The following is a 16655-nucleotide window of genomic DNA, read 5'->3' as shown; positions in this document are numbered from 1 at the left end:
TGATCCATGTTTTGTTTGTTTGTTTGTTTTGTTTTGTTTTTGTTTTTATCCCCCAGATTTTCTTCTCCTAAGACCTGGAGGGAGGAGGGGGTGGGGAAGGCAGCATTGACACTTTTCTTTTTCTTTTTCTTTTTTTCAGATTCAGAAGAGTAGAAAAGACCTCATAATTACTAAGAGAGGCTGCCAGTGTCTTGCATCATTTTAGCTGAGCTTCTTCATTCTTCTTCTCCTTCTTCCACAAAGACCCCTATCTGGGGAAGGTGTACAACTTTCAAAAACAAGTCCCCCACCCTTGGCCTTCTCTCACGCCATCTCCTACCAGGGATGAATCCTGGGAGGTTGGTTTGAGGTCTTAGAACTCTAGGGGATTTTCCCCTGAGCAAACAAAACCACTTGAGATTTTTGCACAAGCAGAAACAAAACGTGAAGGGACTTCCTCAAAATCCTTTGCTAATGATGTGGCTTTCACGGCACCTGTCTGGCCTGATGAGAATGGACATCCTGGATATGCTGGGAGAGGCCTGGAAAAGCCATACACACTGTACTTGCCATTTTATTACTGTCAATGCCGTTCCTTGAAATGTCACTTTTGCACTGGCTACTGATGGTGGAAACAGCCATGCTGGCCTTCATCACAGCTAAAATGATGATTTCAATCTCTGGTTCTTTCCTGAGTTGGGAACATTCATTTTCTCCAGTTTTCTTTCAGATTTAAAAAATGTTCCTATGCTTTTTTTCCCCTCCCATTTGTATAATATAAAATTCTGTTTATTTTTATTTTTTTTAATGAGACTATCCTATGGGAATCTGTATTTGATGCTTAATTTATTTTATCTGTGCATTTATGAATATGAAACTCATTGTGTCAGCTGATGACCCTCTTGTCAGGTGGGAACCCTGTTGTTTTCACTGGGTGCCATTCATAACTAAGGGGTTACTGAAATTTTGACCACTGGTTGATTGGTCCTCTTCTTTGGGATATCTGTAATTTGACTACACCCCCCCCCCCCCCAGGGAAGTGATAAGGGACCTAGTATCAGGGAGATAGTTCAGATAATTTTTTTATTGTAGCGAGTCTTTACAAATAACAGATAGGAGTTGATTAATAGCACAAATAGATAATAAAAAGTAGTAGATGTATCAGGGGAAAGGAATAACGATACTGCCCCCTGAAGCCAAAATAAAAGTGGGATCCTGGGGCTGGGGAGATAGTTCAGTCGGTAAAGTGCTTGCCTTGTAAGCACAAGGCCCTGGGTTCGATCCCCAGTACCAAAAAAAAAAAAAAAAAGTGGGATCCAATGGAGTGTAAGAAAAGTGTGCGGTTTTATAGATCTAAATGGTATGATTTGGATAAAAGTGATACTTACAATGTGGCTGTGGAATCCTGAGTTCTTCCCAAGAGTAAATTACATGAATATGCTGTGGTGAGGTGGGATTAGGAATAGAAAGTGGTCAGACAGTGGACTTCAGTGTTTTCCCCATTTAATTTCTACACTAAATTTAATTTCTACACTAAAGCACAAAATCAGATGTTTGAAAACCTCTGCTTTACTAAGGCAAAGTGTCGATACTTCTTCAGACAGAAAGAAGGAGATCCTAGGTGGTCTGCGAGGCCTTTTGGCTCACTGAAATATTCTCCAAAGGAAGATATAAAGAAATCTGTTGTGAAGAGTACCAGTAGCATACTAATGTTTGATGGGTTTCTTCTGTCCATTTTACATTTGGCCTCCTAAGAACGCTAATATTTTTCCATTGCTTTTCCTGTTTTCCTAACAGTGCCCACAGTAAATCATATGATCACAAAATCAGATGATGTCAGGGGCCTACCCAGTCAAGTAAATGAGTAAAGCAAGCCATATGATGTTACAATTATTGTGATGTGTGGCAATTTATCATGGGCTTTGCCATCAGGGAGACAGTAAGAACAGTGAGGACTATGAGAAATTGGCAAGATTGGTACTGTCGAAAAGAGGCAGCCTATAATCAGCCACCAGATTTGTACTATGTAACAAAAAGGGTTCTATGGAGGAATGGGAATTCTAGAAACCTAGAATTGTATGTAAATCCTTTCCAAATTTTTTACATATTGGCAACTAACTCAGAAACTTACAGTGTACAGGTCAAACAAAATATGTAGATGAGCTGCTTGTAATCCATGGGACATCCATTAGCAAACTGTTCTTAAAGGGGATATGATTTTGTTTGGGAATTAGATACTATCTAGGCGATGTCAGTTCTTGACCTTGGAACCTGGACCTTTTACCTCATTTCTATTCTGTATTTTTGTACATGGAGCTTTTTGTCCAGCCAAAATAGAATGTCTACAGCTTCCATTTTATAATCTAGCCATCAACACTAAAGAGTATTTGAAAAAGGAACAGGAATATAGCCATTTTCATAGCACTAATAAAGATGGAAATATTTTCATTTGCCATAAGTCATTAATCAGCTGAAAAAGAATGGGAGGAGAATTTTATACTGTATAGAACTTGATCTAGAAATCTCAGTGAGAGAAAACAAAAGCTCTGTGTAACTCACTCTGACTTAAATCTTTTAAAAATGCTTTGAAGACACATTGAGTAAAAATGCAAACTTATCTATTTTAAAAATGCAAAACAATGTGTATTACGCTATGATTTGGGGTTGGAGCTGATCAAACATTAGAACAACTTTTCCAAGTCAGTATTGACTGGAAGAACAGTATTTCCAAAGCTCTAGCTCATTTTCTAGGGTCTTTTAATTCTCTGGAAACAACTTTCTCCAAATTGAGTTGCAATAATGGATGAAGATTGTTCCCTAGTGCCAATGGTGGAATGTGCCTCTGGTTTACACACACACAGCAGGGTGCACACACCTGAATTGAGGATTGACCTGTGTGAGGTAGCAGTTAGAGACATTCTCCCACTAGTCAACCATATGTTCTACATATTCCTAGGTAGAACCTGATAAATGGAGTTAGCCCTTGAGTTTGTGTGTCCATGTCACTGAATAGCTCCCCTTCCAGGTTGTTCTGCTGTGGTGTGGTTGGGTAGCATAATGAATCATCCTTACGGAGGTTGATGTTCCATGTTTTATTTATACCTACCTTTCCTAGGCTCTGAACCCTAATAGCTTATGGAAGCGAGCAAAAGACCTGCTTCAAACCCAGTTCAAGTAGACTTTCTTCCACTGTCCATTTCATTCTTAGAGCTTTTAAGAATTACTAAAGACATATGACAGGATCCCATTATGGAGATGACATACTTTAACAATAAAGTGATACTAAATATATGAAAGCCAAAGAAAAATTCAATGCACATATCCATTACATTTGTAAAATTTAAGACAATATAACGTCCACCTGGTACCATGTATTTATGTAAAAGTGAAAAATAAGAAACAACATTGTCAGGGACTTGGAGTGGGAGAGCAGACAAAAAGAGGAAGACAAATTCTGTAATCTGCATTTTAGGAGTACTAGCCTTTTGTAATCATTTCTCTCATGGATCACTTTTCTTTATAGATGGATGAATAGATAGAATATGTGACATATTTTCTTCTAGTCTTTCTTAATGCCTAAACAGAGACTTAGATAATAGTGATTACTTTGTAATATTCCCCATGAAGTTTGGGGTAAACAAAAGGAAAGAAAAAGCACACAATTTTTTTTTAATAACAGGATAAATTCTGAGATCAAAAACCTATGTATATTGAATTATCTTCCAAATAAAGAGGATTTGGGGGATTTGGGCAATGATTTTTCCCAGTTGGAAGCTTTGTTCTCCTGATACTGAGGTGCCCGTGTGCATTATGAGATTTGTACTGGCCTGTCACAGTGCCTGGCACTCAGTCAGCATTCAGGAAACACAGGTGAAATTGTTGAATGGAATTCCATTATCCACCTGTGCATGCAAACAAAATTTAAATTTGCCTAAAAATGGATTCGGCATCTCCCATGTGCCAAGTGCTTCACTTATATTCATGAGGCTTACATTTCAAATATATGCAGACACACCCTTGTCACACAAATAGCTCATTATAAGACATGGGAAATGGCATGTAATGTGGGGGAAATTGTCAGAGCCAAGTTTAAGAAAAAAAAAAAATTCTGTGACCTTTTAATTTAAGGGAAATTATAAAAATCATAACAACAAAACAATTTAGATTATATAGAGGGAAATGAGAGGGAGGGGATATGAAAATGGTGGAATGAGACAGACATCAATACCCTATGTACATGTATGATTACACGAATGGTATGAATCTACATCATGTACAACCATAAAAACAAAATGATGTACCCCAAGTGTGTACAATGAATCAAAATGCAGTCTGTAAAAAATTTTTAAAAAATGATTAAAAAATATAGTTTACCTAAAAATAAAACTGCTCAGTGAGAAAAACAAACAAACGAACCATAATTTATCTGAGAATGCTCTACCAAATAAAGTGACGACACTACTCTCCATGAAGGAAATGCCAGTGGATTTACTTAGAATCCAAGTAAACTTTTAAAATCCCAAATGCACTCTCTTGGAGAAAATAGGAAAATCTATATGTGCACCATGAGAAATCATTGCACAGTTCTGCTCCACCATTATTATGGTGGGTATAGCTCTGAACCACAGCAAAATTGGATATTAAAGAACATAATGTTGCAATAATGATGTTATATTGGATCTTATTCATGAATAAATGGAGAGTAATGCTTGTAATTCATCAACAGTGATCCATGATTAAAAGCCTCATTATCACTGAGAAAATGAACTTAATGAAAAAATTGTAATGAACACCAACTATATTCTTACAAAATATCCCTCTGAGAACCAAGAGACACATTACCTCAAGGCCGAATTTCAGCTTTTAAAGTTTCCTGTCATCAAAGACGCTGATGATGGGCACAGAGATGACACTAGAATTGGAATAAACCAGCACTGCCTACATTAGAGTTTATCTTATTAGTGAATATGGATCCATGGAGTTTAGAAAAAAAATAGGAAGCTGGTCTCTGGAGATCCTCTTTAGATATTTGAAAAAGACAGGTGCTTCTCCAGGAAAATCCATGATAAGGAAGAATTCCTTTATTGAGAGAAATCGTTTTTCCATTAAACAAAGATGGGGTGCAGCGGGAAACCTGGACTGAAAGGTTTGTGAAGGTCATATTTAAATCTTATTAATTCCTGATTATTTTCTTAAATAATGTCCCCCTCCTACCCATTTTCTTTTTTAAATATTGGCAGGCATATTTGAGATGAGTTCACATTTATTCTGGCTTCTGTTCCCAGGCAGAAGGGGATTAACATGGACAATGGTGGGCTTCGCAGAATGAACTTGAACCCTGCCTAGGTTGCCATTGCAGAGCCAAGAGATGCGGGGAGTGTTGTGTGGGCTCCTTCTGCTCACCCAGAACTCAGTCTTCTCTGGGGAGACCGTGCCACCTCCTGGGGTAAATGCTGGCTGTAGCTGGCCATGGTCAGTGCCATCTGGAGGCTCATCCTCTACTTTGGTCAGCTTCAGTCATGGCACTTGAACCTCAGCCATGTATTCTTCATGGGTGCTGGATTCTGCACCTGCAGAAGCATGTCTCAGTTGGTGCATGTGCAGGGTAACTCCAGTGAAATAATTCCCACTACCCAGTGACTTTGGGATGGCTTTTAAATAGATTGTTCTGGAGGCACACTGTTGTCTAATCTTTGCTCCTCTGTTTTGATCTCTCTCTTGGGGTAGGGGTTTGTGCACTACTATCTTTGTCTTTGAGTGGGTATGTGTGTGATGGTACAGAAATATAGAAGTCACACACCAATATGCATAGATTTATAGTACAAATCTACAGCCATAGGTATTGTCCAGTAACTGATTCTAGAGTAGAACTACAGAGTACACTTATCCTTTTTTTCTTGCTTTAATGATATTTTTATACAATTTTATATGCTGTAAATTTCTTGAAAATATATTTGCTATTTTTGTTTGTAGAGCTCGGTTAGGTTTTTATCAGCTCTTGTGCCCACTGTACAGCCAGACCCATGACCCCATCTAATTTAAATCTCGTCTCCCTGTTTCATACCCTTCCTTCATCTTTTCCTTCTTCTCTTCTCCCATTTTTTCTACCTTTCAGAGATTCTTTCATTCTGCTTGCAGGATCATTTTAGCACACAGAACACAACAGGGAAAAAACTGAAAAGCACCACATTCCTGTGTAATGCACAGGAGGAAGTGTTGTATGTCAAAGGTGAAAGCTGGGTAGGTGAGGGGAGGGAATGGACTGGAGGCGAGACAAAGGAAGTCCTTATGAGAGATCCAGTACTCAAAGCAAAGTGAGTCACTGTAAGGCCTTTATGATATTGCTCTTCTTTTCCTCAGTGACAGGGTCTTCTCTGTAGAATGTTGTGCCCTCACCATGGGTCTGTAGACTGCCTCCTACTGAGGACCTGGTCACATGTGAATGGAAAACTTGGCTCATCCCCTCAGCCTTAGATTTTGCTACTGTTCAAATCCCTACTGGCCGGATTTGTGGGAAATGCCTGAATCCATATCAAGATGGTTTAGCAAAACTCAAAAGAGGGAAAGAAGCAGAACCAAAATTCCAAACTCCCACCCAGATCACAGGAATATGGAAGGGATTTCCGAATAGGGTCTGTAAATGCTCTTCCAAAAGGGAAGATGGAAATGGGACTTATCTCTGTTTTCCAGTAGTGATGTTACATACGTGCATGGTGTGAAACATGCTTCTGGCAGACAAAATGCAGGTGGCAGTACCTCAGAGAGCAAGAGAATGGCCATGTGTTCTAACAAAGAGTGTTCTATTCCCTGTGATGCTGCTTTCTACTAAAACAATCTGTTCAAATACCATAGTATTATATCTCCAAATGCAAAATTAAATCATAAGGATTCCTATAAAGCGGAGAATGCTAAGCTGCTCTCAAAAATTAAAGATATGTTTATTGTAAATCTTTATTGCACAAATGATCCTGATAGTCCTTCAATGTATAATTTCCCCCCCAGCATCTAGTAATGAATAACTACTTGTATGTTCTTCTGATTACCAAATAAAACAATGAGTTAACCTCTTAATTGGAATTTGAAAAATTAAAAGGCTGGATTTTTTTTCTTTCTTTCAGTGTTTTTTATTGTTGTCTATGTTCTGTTCCCAGATATGGGGCTGCCCAATCTGACTCCCACCCTTTGTCACTTTCATATTTCCCCACCCACCACATAATACCCAGCCACAAAGGACCTTTGCCTACACACTGGTAGATATTCGCAGAGTACAACTGTATCATGCTTCATATAATCTTTTTTATTGGGTTATCGCAAGCTCCTCCAAGGCAGGAGAAACCTCAGCACTCATAGGATTAGGTTGGTTTGAATATTATTTTTCATCAGAGTATAATTATATTATTTTACAGCCATGTGATGCAAGCTTTTGAATTCCAATTTTTCTTCCTTTATCTTGAAAAGCTTATATTTGGAAATATTCTCCTGCTCTTCAGAAGTTGGACTAGCAAATAGTCATTATTACCTTTGTTGATACAAGTGGTCTACATATGGTAAGGCACCCAGCCTGCTTCCTTCAAACAGGCCGCTAAGAGGGGACCACCTAGTGGTGATGAGGTGCATTACACAAATACCACCCCTTGGTGGGCTGCCACCAGGTATTGTTCTTATGCAGTGACTCCAATGCATTATTACCCATTTTGGAAAATATAGTCTTTCAAATCCACCTATGCCCTGTGGGATCTGCTTGTACTTGTAACAACATTGCTGTTAACGGACCATTAGTAAGAACTTAAAATCACTTGTAATACCCTGACAGTCAATACTATATTTCCTTATGGTATTTTACTATGCATTTTTGCACAGTTAAAGCCATACAGCATACCTAATTTCGCATTATGGTTCATTCACATAACATTTGGTTATAAGCATTTTTCTGGTTTCTTTTTAAATCCTTATTAATATAATTTCAATACCTAATGCAGTATTTCATTTTGTGGCTCCAGCAGTTTACTTAATGGCCACTCCACTATTGGACAATTAAGTTCTATGCTTTCATTTTAGTTTTTGCATTTTTAAATAAAAGGAATGAAGCCCTTTTGTATAAAGCTTTGTCACATTTCAGAATATCTCCACTGGACAAATTTCTAGATGTGCAATCACTGGGTCAAAGATTCTGAACAATTTCAAAGCATATTCAAATATTAAAACAGCATATATTGTTGAATAGCTCTTGTGTTTTTGATCATTGTTCTTTATGATGAACAGGCATAGTCAAGTCACACCAAAGCAAGATTAGTATGGATGGTGTTGTGTTGTGGCAGGAAAATATTACTCAGCACTGTGAAGATGCAGCTCTAATTTATATACCATTGGAGTGGCCCAAAGCAGAACTTGGACTTCTTTTGATGCTCTTTCTGTAATGAAGTGAAAGGGCAAAAATGAAGATATGTTTTGAGACGTTGGCTTGTTGCCCTTCGCTACAGCCTGAATGGAACATAAAGATGTCAATAGACATACTTACGATTACAGTCAGGTTTGTGGGTGTCCTAAAGGCAGGCGTTTGTAATATGCTACAAGAAAGTGATTGAAAATGCCTACTATGTTGACAGACTCCTTCCCTCCCCAGTCTTTCAGTGCCCACCTGTGTCCTGTGGGACCAGTTGTATCATGACAACATTGCTGTTATCAGACCACTCATAAAGATGATGCTTGGTCCCGACGGGTTCTTAAATCACCCTTTCCCCAGCAGGCTTGGGCTTGGCCATGCTAACCCTATTTTGCAAAGGGAAGTGATTTGTTTGAGGTTAAGACACAAATCACGGGGGTTTAGCACTAACTTCAGGATGTCCTGTACCTCAGACTTGTGTGTGTGCTTACCCCAAGGCAGGCAACCTTGGTTGTCACTTCCATCACTGTCCTCTTTCCACACTCCTGATGAATTGGATTCATTGCCTTTTAGCTGAACCAACCAAGGACATTAATTTGAAATACTGAAAGCCATTCATTTGTCAGAAGGTACCTCCAGTCACATAAGCTGTGGTGGTGACATTTCTGCCCCAAGCTGACTGATTGGGTTGTTTACTCTTTAAACATTCACTCTAGGTCAAGGACAGTGTAATTCTTGACCTTGAAATGTTTATTTCCCAAAGATGATGTATTAACTGCTACTACTACTTCTCATACTACTACTACTACCTCTCTCTCTCTCTCTCTTTCTCTCTCTCTCACACACACACACACACGTATACCACTTTCTTTTGAGTATAAACTGAATAATAATGAACACTATATGACATTTCACAGTCTACACATGTATCATCTTACTTGATCGTCACAATTATGTTCTCAAATAGAAGTTTTTAAAATTTAAAAAATGAGGAAAATAAAATGTAATGTCAGTATCCATGTAATTGTTTCTTTTAAAAAAAACTATATATTTTTAATGTAGATGGACACAATGCCTTTATTTTATTTATTTATCTTTATGTGGTGCTGAGGATCAAACCCAGGGCCCTACATGTGCTAGGCAAGTGCTGTACCACTGAGCCACAATCCTAGCCCTTTTTTGTTTTAATATTATCCATCTCATTTGTAAAATAGTTGAGAATTCTAAAATCACATAAATTGAATGTAAAATTGTTTTTCTTTGGACTGAGAAATCAGAACAAAACTGAGGCATAAAGTGAGCTAGCAAACCAGGCAAATGTTAACTAAGGGTCTTCCCACTTCCCAGTATGAAGTCCTAAACTGGATCTGAGCTTTCAGGAAATTTTTAAAAAGGAAAGAAATTCCTCACAAAATTCATATCATCCATGAGGACAAAGCACACTAGCTCATCAGATGAAAGAGCCCCTGACCCTGAAAGAAGCATCTTTGCTGGGAATTCATTTTAAAAAATACCCAGGCCCTGACCCCAAGCCAAACCAAAACAAAACAAAATAGCATCCTTGGGTGATGGACTTGAATGTCAGCATATGACACCAGAAGATCCTTATATGTAGCCAGGATTGAAAACCTCTAACAGAGGGGCTAATGAGTCACTCATGGAGCAGTATCCCCGTGACTGCTGCAGTATATCCAAGAGCCAGCTACATGCAATGCTTTGTCCCCAGCTGTCTGCCTGCATAGTACCATAGAGCACAGTTTGGAAGCTGAACTTGCATGTGGATCTTCTGACAGTTTCTAATGTTGTCCCTGGGATGGGAGCAAGAGAGAGGCAAAGGGTTTTAGAAGATCAAAATTAGATGAGTTGGGCATTATTCCCACGAGTGGAACTTTTGAGTAGAGTGATAGGTAATTCTCTGGCTCTGGAGTGGAAAATGACTTCAGGAATGCAGCAGCAGTACACTGGGATCCAGTGGGAGGCTGACTCAGAACCTCACCACCCCCAGGGTCCCAGGTGCTGTCCGAGGGTTATTTTATGCATCCCTTCCTGCTGCCTGCTTATGACTCATGATGCCGAGAATTGGGATGGTTTCAACCCTTCCTGATAGACCAGACGTTTCACCAAGCGAAGAGGAAAAACAACAGCATTTATAGAACTATGGATCTATGTGCTTTTTCACTGACCTGAAGTCTGTAGAGATCCCTCTTATTCAGGATCTGCAAAGAAGGCACCAAAGGAATGAAAAGCTGGCTCCAGGGCAAGCCATTAAGCTGCAGACTTTTGGAAGATCACAGTAGGTTGTTAATAGTATTTTTCAATTGTAAACAAAATTCCTATGAAGTAACCTGGTCACAGTGGGTATTTCCACACTGAAAGTGGTGTTGCCAAGTGCTTTGGCATTTTCAACTACTCCTGTAGGCAGGATTAAATTGGACCTCTCCAGAAGAGTATCCACTGAAAGCAGAGTGCCATATTTTCCACTAGGTAGGAAGTTTTGGGTGCACTGGGTAAACCAAGCCTGCCTGAGGATCAGAGTCACCTGGGGCAAGTGAGAAATATCCATGTCCTTGGGGCATCTTCTCCAGAAGTGCTGGCTCCCTGTGGTTTGGTCTGATCTGAGAATCTGGTTTTGTTTTCTCCTTTTGTTAATTGTTCCAGGTTGTTCTGATCCTCAGACAAAGTTGAGAGACTGTATTTGAAGATCAAAAGGAAGTAAGAGTCATGGGAAAATTTTTCTGAAGGTTTGAATTTTGAAGGGTCTTGACTTAAATTTTACCCACCCCCAAAACCTAGTAACTTTGCACAAATTCCTTAAACTTCTTTTGTCTCCAAATACCATAAAATGGGAATAATCTTATTGTCAGAATGTTATTATCAGAATGAATGTGCACTTCTTTGTTCCTAGTTAATATTGTACCAGGGACATAGTAACCTCTTAATATGTGGTAGTGACTATTACTGAGGACCAAGCAGCCACATTGGGAATGATGGCTCTCGATAAAAAACCTGAGTCCTGTCTCCATCCTAGAACAGTCATTCTCAACTGAGGGCAATTTTACCCCCAGAAGATATTTGTCACTGCCTGGAGGATGTTTTTGATTGTCACGACTGGGGAAGTGGTTCTGACATCTAGTGGGTAGAGGCCAGGAATGCTCCTAAAACCTCCTACAATGCACAGGATATTCCCATCACAAAGAATCATAAGCTCAAATGTCATAGTGTCCCCGTTGAGAAAACTTGTCCCAAATATTGTGAGACAAATAAAAAAGAAGGATAAACATATTGAGTCACTGGTGTCCCCGTAGTGGAGTCAGATCAGTTAGGACACAGAGGCATTTCTCACGGAGCAGGAAGTTCAGAGGTTGAATTTGCATCCTGGTAGCACTCCTGCTGGGGCTGGCTGGTGGTCCACCATGCTTTCTGTAGGACACAATGTGATCCACACCCACGGGCTACACAAGTGAGGTGGGCCTCCTTAGGACCAGAGTATCATTCTAGGTACATTTTTTATTTCATAGTGTCCAAGACGCCTCATGAGACTGATGGTCACTAGATTCACTTGGGGAACTGCTAAAATACAGACCACTGGCTCCATTCCCTAGAGGTTCTGCTTCAGGGTCCAGGGGAGAACTCTGAAAGCCATAGTTATAAGAATCGCCTCCGGGGACTCTGAAGCACAGGTACAGCCAGTTTAGACCCTTGAAGTTTCCTATGACTCTGACTTGCAGGGCAGTCATGAAACCTGGGAAATGTACAACTGATGTCCTGCCAGATACAGTTTTTTACCTCATGCAGATTAAGGTTTTGTAAGTCTGAAGTGATTGGACTAATTTCTGGTTTTCTATTTTTTTACTAATCCTATTAACACTATTGCTATTCCTGCCAATTATAATGCTAATAATTAATAAGAACACAGATGTTGGGGTTGTTTCCTTGTTCTTTAAGAACAGGAACAGTCTCGAACACCATCCAAGGTACATTCCTCTACTTCTCACCAGGGATTCAGGTACAGGGAAAGCTCACTGCTCACCCACTCACCTCCAGCCCTAAATTCCTGCTTCCTCTGATACCCATTAGCCTATGGGTCAGCTTGTTAGCTTTTCTGGTGACTCTGTTGACAGACAGTTTTCTCCATCAGCACAAATTCCACTTACTCCAGGCCTACTCCATGTATCGAGCAGACTTTATTAAAAATCTGAGTGTCTTAACAGAAATCACATTGACTATATCCTCTGCTTAAGAATTCTCTCTGCATTCCTACCAGCTCAGACTTTAGACATCTGTTGGGTTGCTGAATGCTGGCTTCCAGGCCTCCTCCTCCTCCTCATTCTGAATGGCAAAATCAAAGAATGAATGAACAAATGTATGATATTTATAAATGTATATAAAATAATGTGCATACATGAGTCTATGTGTATCTACATCTTTATATATAAATATGTATGTGTGTGTGTGTATCCATAACCAGTCCACCTATCTATGTACATACACATGTGTAAAATGTAAATGTTCTTTTGTAAAATATTCAGCCTTTCCTTTGTCCCTTTGCTAATTTGTCCTTACTGATTTCACTCTGAAGGCTGCCTTTTCAATCCCTCAGGACCCATTAAACTGTTTATAGGACACAGATAATTCCCTTCCTGATAAGAATACATTGCCTGCTCCTGGGGAACTCAGAGAGCCCACCACCCTGACGTTCGTGCAGTCCCCCACAGTTCCTGATGCCCTAACATACCTTGGTTCCTTTAGTCCTCACCAGCACACTTGGATGTAATCATTGTTATTTTACTTTTATTTCAGATGAAGACCTGAGTCTCAGAGAAATCCACTTATAATGGCTTGAGGTTCAATAGCAAGGAAAGGCTACAGAGACAAAGCAGGAACCAACCCCCTGACTCCTTAGTTCTAAATCAGGAACTTTCTTTTACCAACTAGTAGTTCTCTACCATGGATGCATATTAGGATCATCTGGGGAGATTTAAAAATACTAATGCTGGCCAGGTGTCCTGGCACATACCTGTAATCTCAGCAACTCCGGGGGCTGAGGCAGGAGGATTACAAGTTCAAAGCCAACCTCAGCAACTTAGTGAGGCACTGTCTCTAAATAAAATACCAAAAAAGACTGGGGATGTGGGTCAATGGTTAAGTACCCCTAGGTTCAATCCCTGGTACCCAAAGGAAAAAAAAAAGAAAAAGAAAAATACTAAAGCTAGGCTCCGCCCTAGTACAATGCAAACGGAATGTCTGGGAGGACACCCAGGGAACTTCATATTTTGGAATCTTCCTTGGTGATGCCAAGATGCAGGACTGTCCAGGTGCATTGGTCCCCACATGCCAACCTGCTAACCAGGGGGACTGAGCACAATCACTCACCCCAAGGTCAAAGCTGGACTTGTGGCTCTTCTGGACCGTGGACTGTGCATTGCCCTGTCACTTCACTCAACCTTCTACTATTTTAGACCAAACTTTGAATTGTTTGATAGTATTTCAGATGAACATTTTCCTGTCCAACAAGTGGATCCACAATCCTACTTTTCCTTATCCTCTTCTTCTTCACAGGCACAAAGAGGCGTTCTCATGGCTCCCCAGCCCCCAGCACTAGCTCCACAAGTCGCCTTACCTTGCCAGGTGGGTAAATGGTATTGTGCCATTATCTTAGTGACCACAGACAACGGAGAAGACTGCTTTATCAGTCTGGTCCCTTGTTTATCCAGTTTGCTTCACTATCAGAGAGCTCCATCTCTGTCATCCATATTGGTGAGGTTCCTCCAGAAAGGGTCATAGTATTTCCATAATTGGGTCACAATCTCTTCTACTCACCAATGGAAAGAGCAGAGTCTTTTTCTTTAGGGACATTCATCTGGACAGGCTATGGAAGCCTCTACACACACACACACACAGAGAGAGAGAGAGAGAGAGAGAGAGAGAGAGAGAGAGACTTCAGTTTATACTTCAGTTTTGCCATGTTCAAATTTTGTTCGAATTTTGCCATCTCATCTACACTTTTATCTTCTTGGAACTTTGTTTTTTTCACCTGTCTCCTCTGTCTGACGAGGATTGGAAATAATGCTTGTAAGTTTAGCATAGTACGGACCTAGTACCAATGCTAATGACATAGCTCATTTCCACTTTTGAGGAATATGGAAGTCTTCATTACCTGGATCCCATCTAGCACAGACTAGAGAATTTTTAAGCATTGATAATGATCATTTGTCGTTACTAGTTAATATAAGGGTGTCAATTGGTCACTCTGTGTCCATACGTAGTCTTACGTTCTCTCCTACAATTTAATTGTAGTGGAATTTGGGAAAACACATCTGTTTGGGGAGAAGGAGAGATTATAAAAGGTAAACATGGTCATCTAAAAATCTTTTTTAAATAATAAAAGAATTGGGGGAAGTGAAAATGTTAACAATAATGGTATCCCTCAGAATTAACCAGAATGGCCTCTCCTTGCTGTCTTTACTAAATACTTTCATTCTTAAATTCAAATGATACTTTAAATGGAATTTTCTTTCTCCCTTTTGAAACTTACCCTTACATTAGATTTTTCTTCATGTTAGTATATTTAACAAATGTTTCAGTAATTGGTTACGGTTTCTGTGATTACACCATAATTCACTTATATGTTCATTGATAATTTGACATTCACGAAGCTTACATTTTTAATGCTATATTGTTATCTTCTCATGCATAAATCTTCTGAGTTTATAAGGATGTACTAGGATGCATTCATATAGGGAGGATTACTAGCTTAAAGATGTATACATATTTAGTTTTCTGACATTGATTACAAAATGATTTTCAAAAGGTAATATTAATTTACACTTTCAGTGTGATTTCCCACTCCACTATTGTCTTGCTATTGCTGAACATTATTTTTAATGCTTTATCACCTTGGTAAGAAAACATGACATGTTATTCATATTTTGTTGGCCTTTATTTTATCAGTTTTTACAACAAAAGCTGTCTTGTAATGTTAATTCACGTCTTAGATTTCTTCTTTTGGGAATTACCATATTGCATCCATTCTGAGAGGCACATCGTTTTGCATTTTAACCCCTCTGAAGTTGGGATGCTTTGCATCCGTGCCTGTGATAGTTTAATCAGCAGATGTTTTTTTCGTGCTTGTGCATGAAATAATAGTTCACTTCATAATTAGTGGCATTATTAGATAAATGGAATATAATCTAAGCCTACTTGCTTTTTCAACTTTAATTTCTGTAACTTCTTCACCCTGGTTCAATATCTGGATTCAATGGGTGTCTGCTGAGTAGCCCTTGAATTTTCTGCCTCTGTCACAGCATGAAACTAATTTCCCTTGGCTTCCCTTGGTTCATATCTCTTTGCAGTCCTCACCAGATCATCTAGGTGGTATTAAATTATTGCATTATGGTGATTTGCTTATATGCGCCTTTACCTGTTGATAGGTTGCTTTTTCCATAGTGGAGACTATCTTATTCTTTTCTGAGCCCAGAGCTGTCAAGGTGGCTGGCAGGAACCAGACAGTGTTTACAAGGTTGGGTACTTGAGTGTGGGAGTTTGACTTATGACTCTGGTGAAAGGAACCATCAATAGAGAAAGGTTTATTTTGAAGTTTGGATTCCCCTCATCTACACTCGCTTGCTGTTTAGTACTGAGTGAACCTGGCCCTACAGTGTCTGGCAGCCCCTGTCATGGTGTCCTTGCTGTGGCCATCATGCTCTTAGAATTTTAAAGCATTAGGAGAAAAATAGCTCTGCACCAAGCAGTTCCAGAGTGAAGGGATGGCGTCTGCTCCTTGTAAAGGCATTTCGTTCCTGAGGCAGGTGGAACCCGTGAGGTCAACCTGGTTGTATATAAGAAAGTGCCAAGCTGACAGGGTTCCACCTGCTTTGCTGGGCACCTGTAGCTGACCTCTTGGGCTTGCTTGGCCTCTGAGTCAGAGGCATACTACCTTGTTCTTAAACCGACTCTGGCAGTCTGAGCTGGTCCCAGACTTGTGTCTTAGGTTCTGAGTTCTGACTATCTCCACAGCCTAAAGGGGTGGAGTTGGTAGCTTTCGAAGCACCTCACACAATTGACCACACAGTCCAGCAGACCCCCTCCACCTTGCCCATTATAGTGGCCAGTTCCCCTTCCCGTCCAACCTCAGGAGCCACACTCATTGCCTGCCTTTCACTCAAATGCTGGGCCTCCTCCCCAGGCCCAGTCAGCCCCTGCTCATGCCCCTGCTTAAGAGGAGCGTCATTGCCATCACAGCTGTACAAGGCACACCCTCAACCACCAACGAACAGAAGTTTTTAAACACCTT

At 39.9% G+C, this 16655-nt stretch overlaps 1 protein-coding gene across 7 annotated transcripts in view; it reads left to right on the top strand.

Moving 5' to 3' along the window:
* PDE1C (phosphodiesterase 1C) overlaps positions 1 to 16655 on the top strand; it is a 538202-nt gene that overhangs the window by 503663 nt on the left and 17884 nt on the right. For 4 of the 7 annotated variants that reach the window (XM_079152338.1, XM_079152341.1, XM_079152340.1 and 1 more), the window contains one exon: positions 13922 to 13990. The exons of 2 other annotated variants lie outside the window; for them this stretch is intronic. In XM_079152338.1, coding sequence (XP_079008464.1) covers positions 13922 to 13990 — 69 coding nt within the window. Of the gene's footprint in view, positions 1 to 139; positions 1395 to 13921; positions 13991 to 16655 lie in introns of those variants that run through there. One more of the 7 variants, XM_079152342.1, reaches the window with a different exon arrangement.

This window comes from Sciurus vulgaris (genome assembly GCF_902686455.1).
Source record: "Sciurus vulgaris genome assembly, chromosome: 8".
NCBI lineage: Eukaryota > Metazoa > Chordata > Mammalia > Rodentia > Sciuridae > Sciurus > Sciurus vulgaris.
This window is presented reverse-complemented; position numbering and strand designations above follow the sequence as displayed.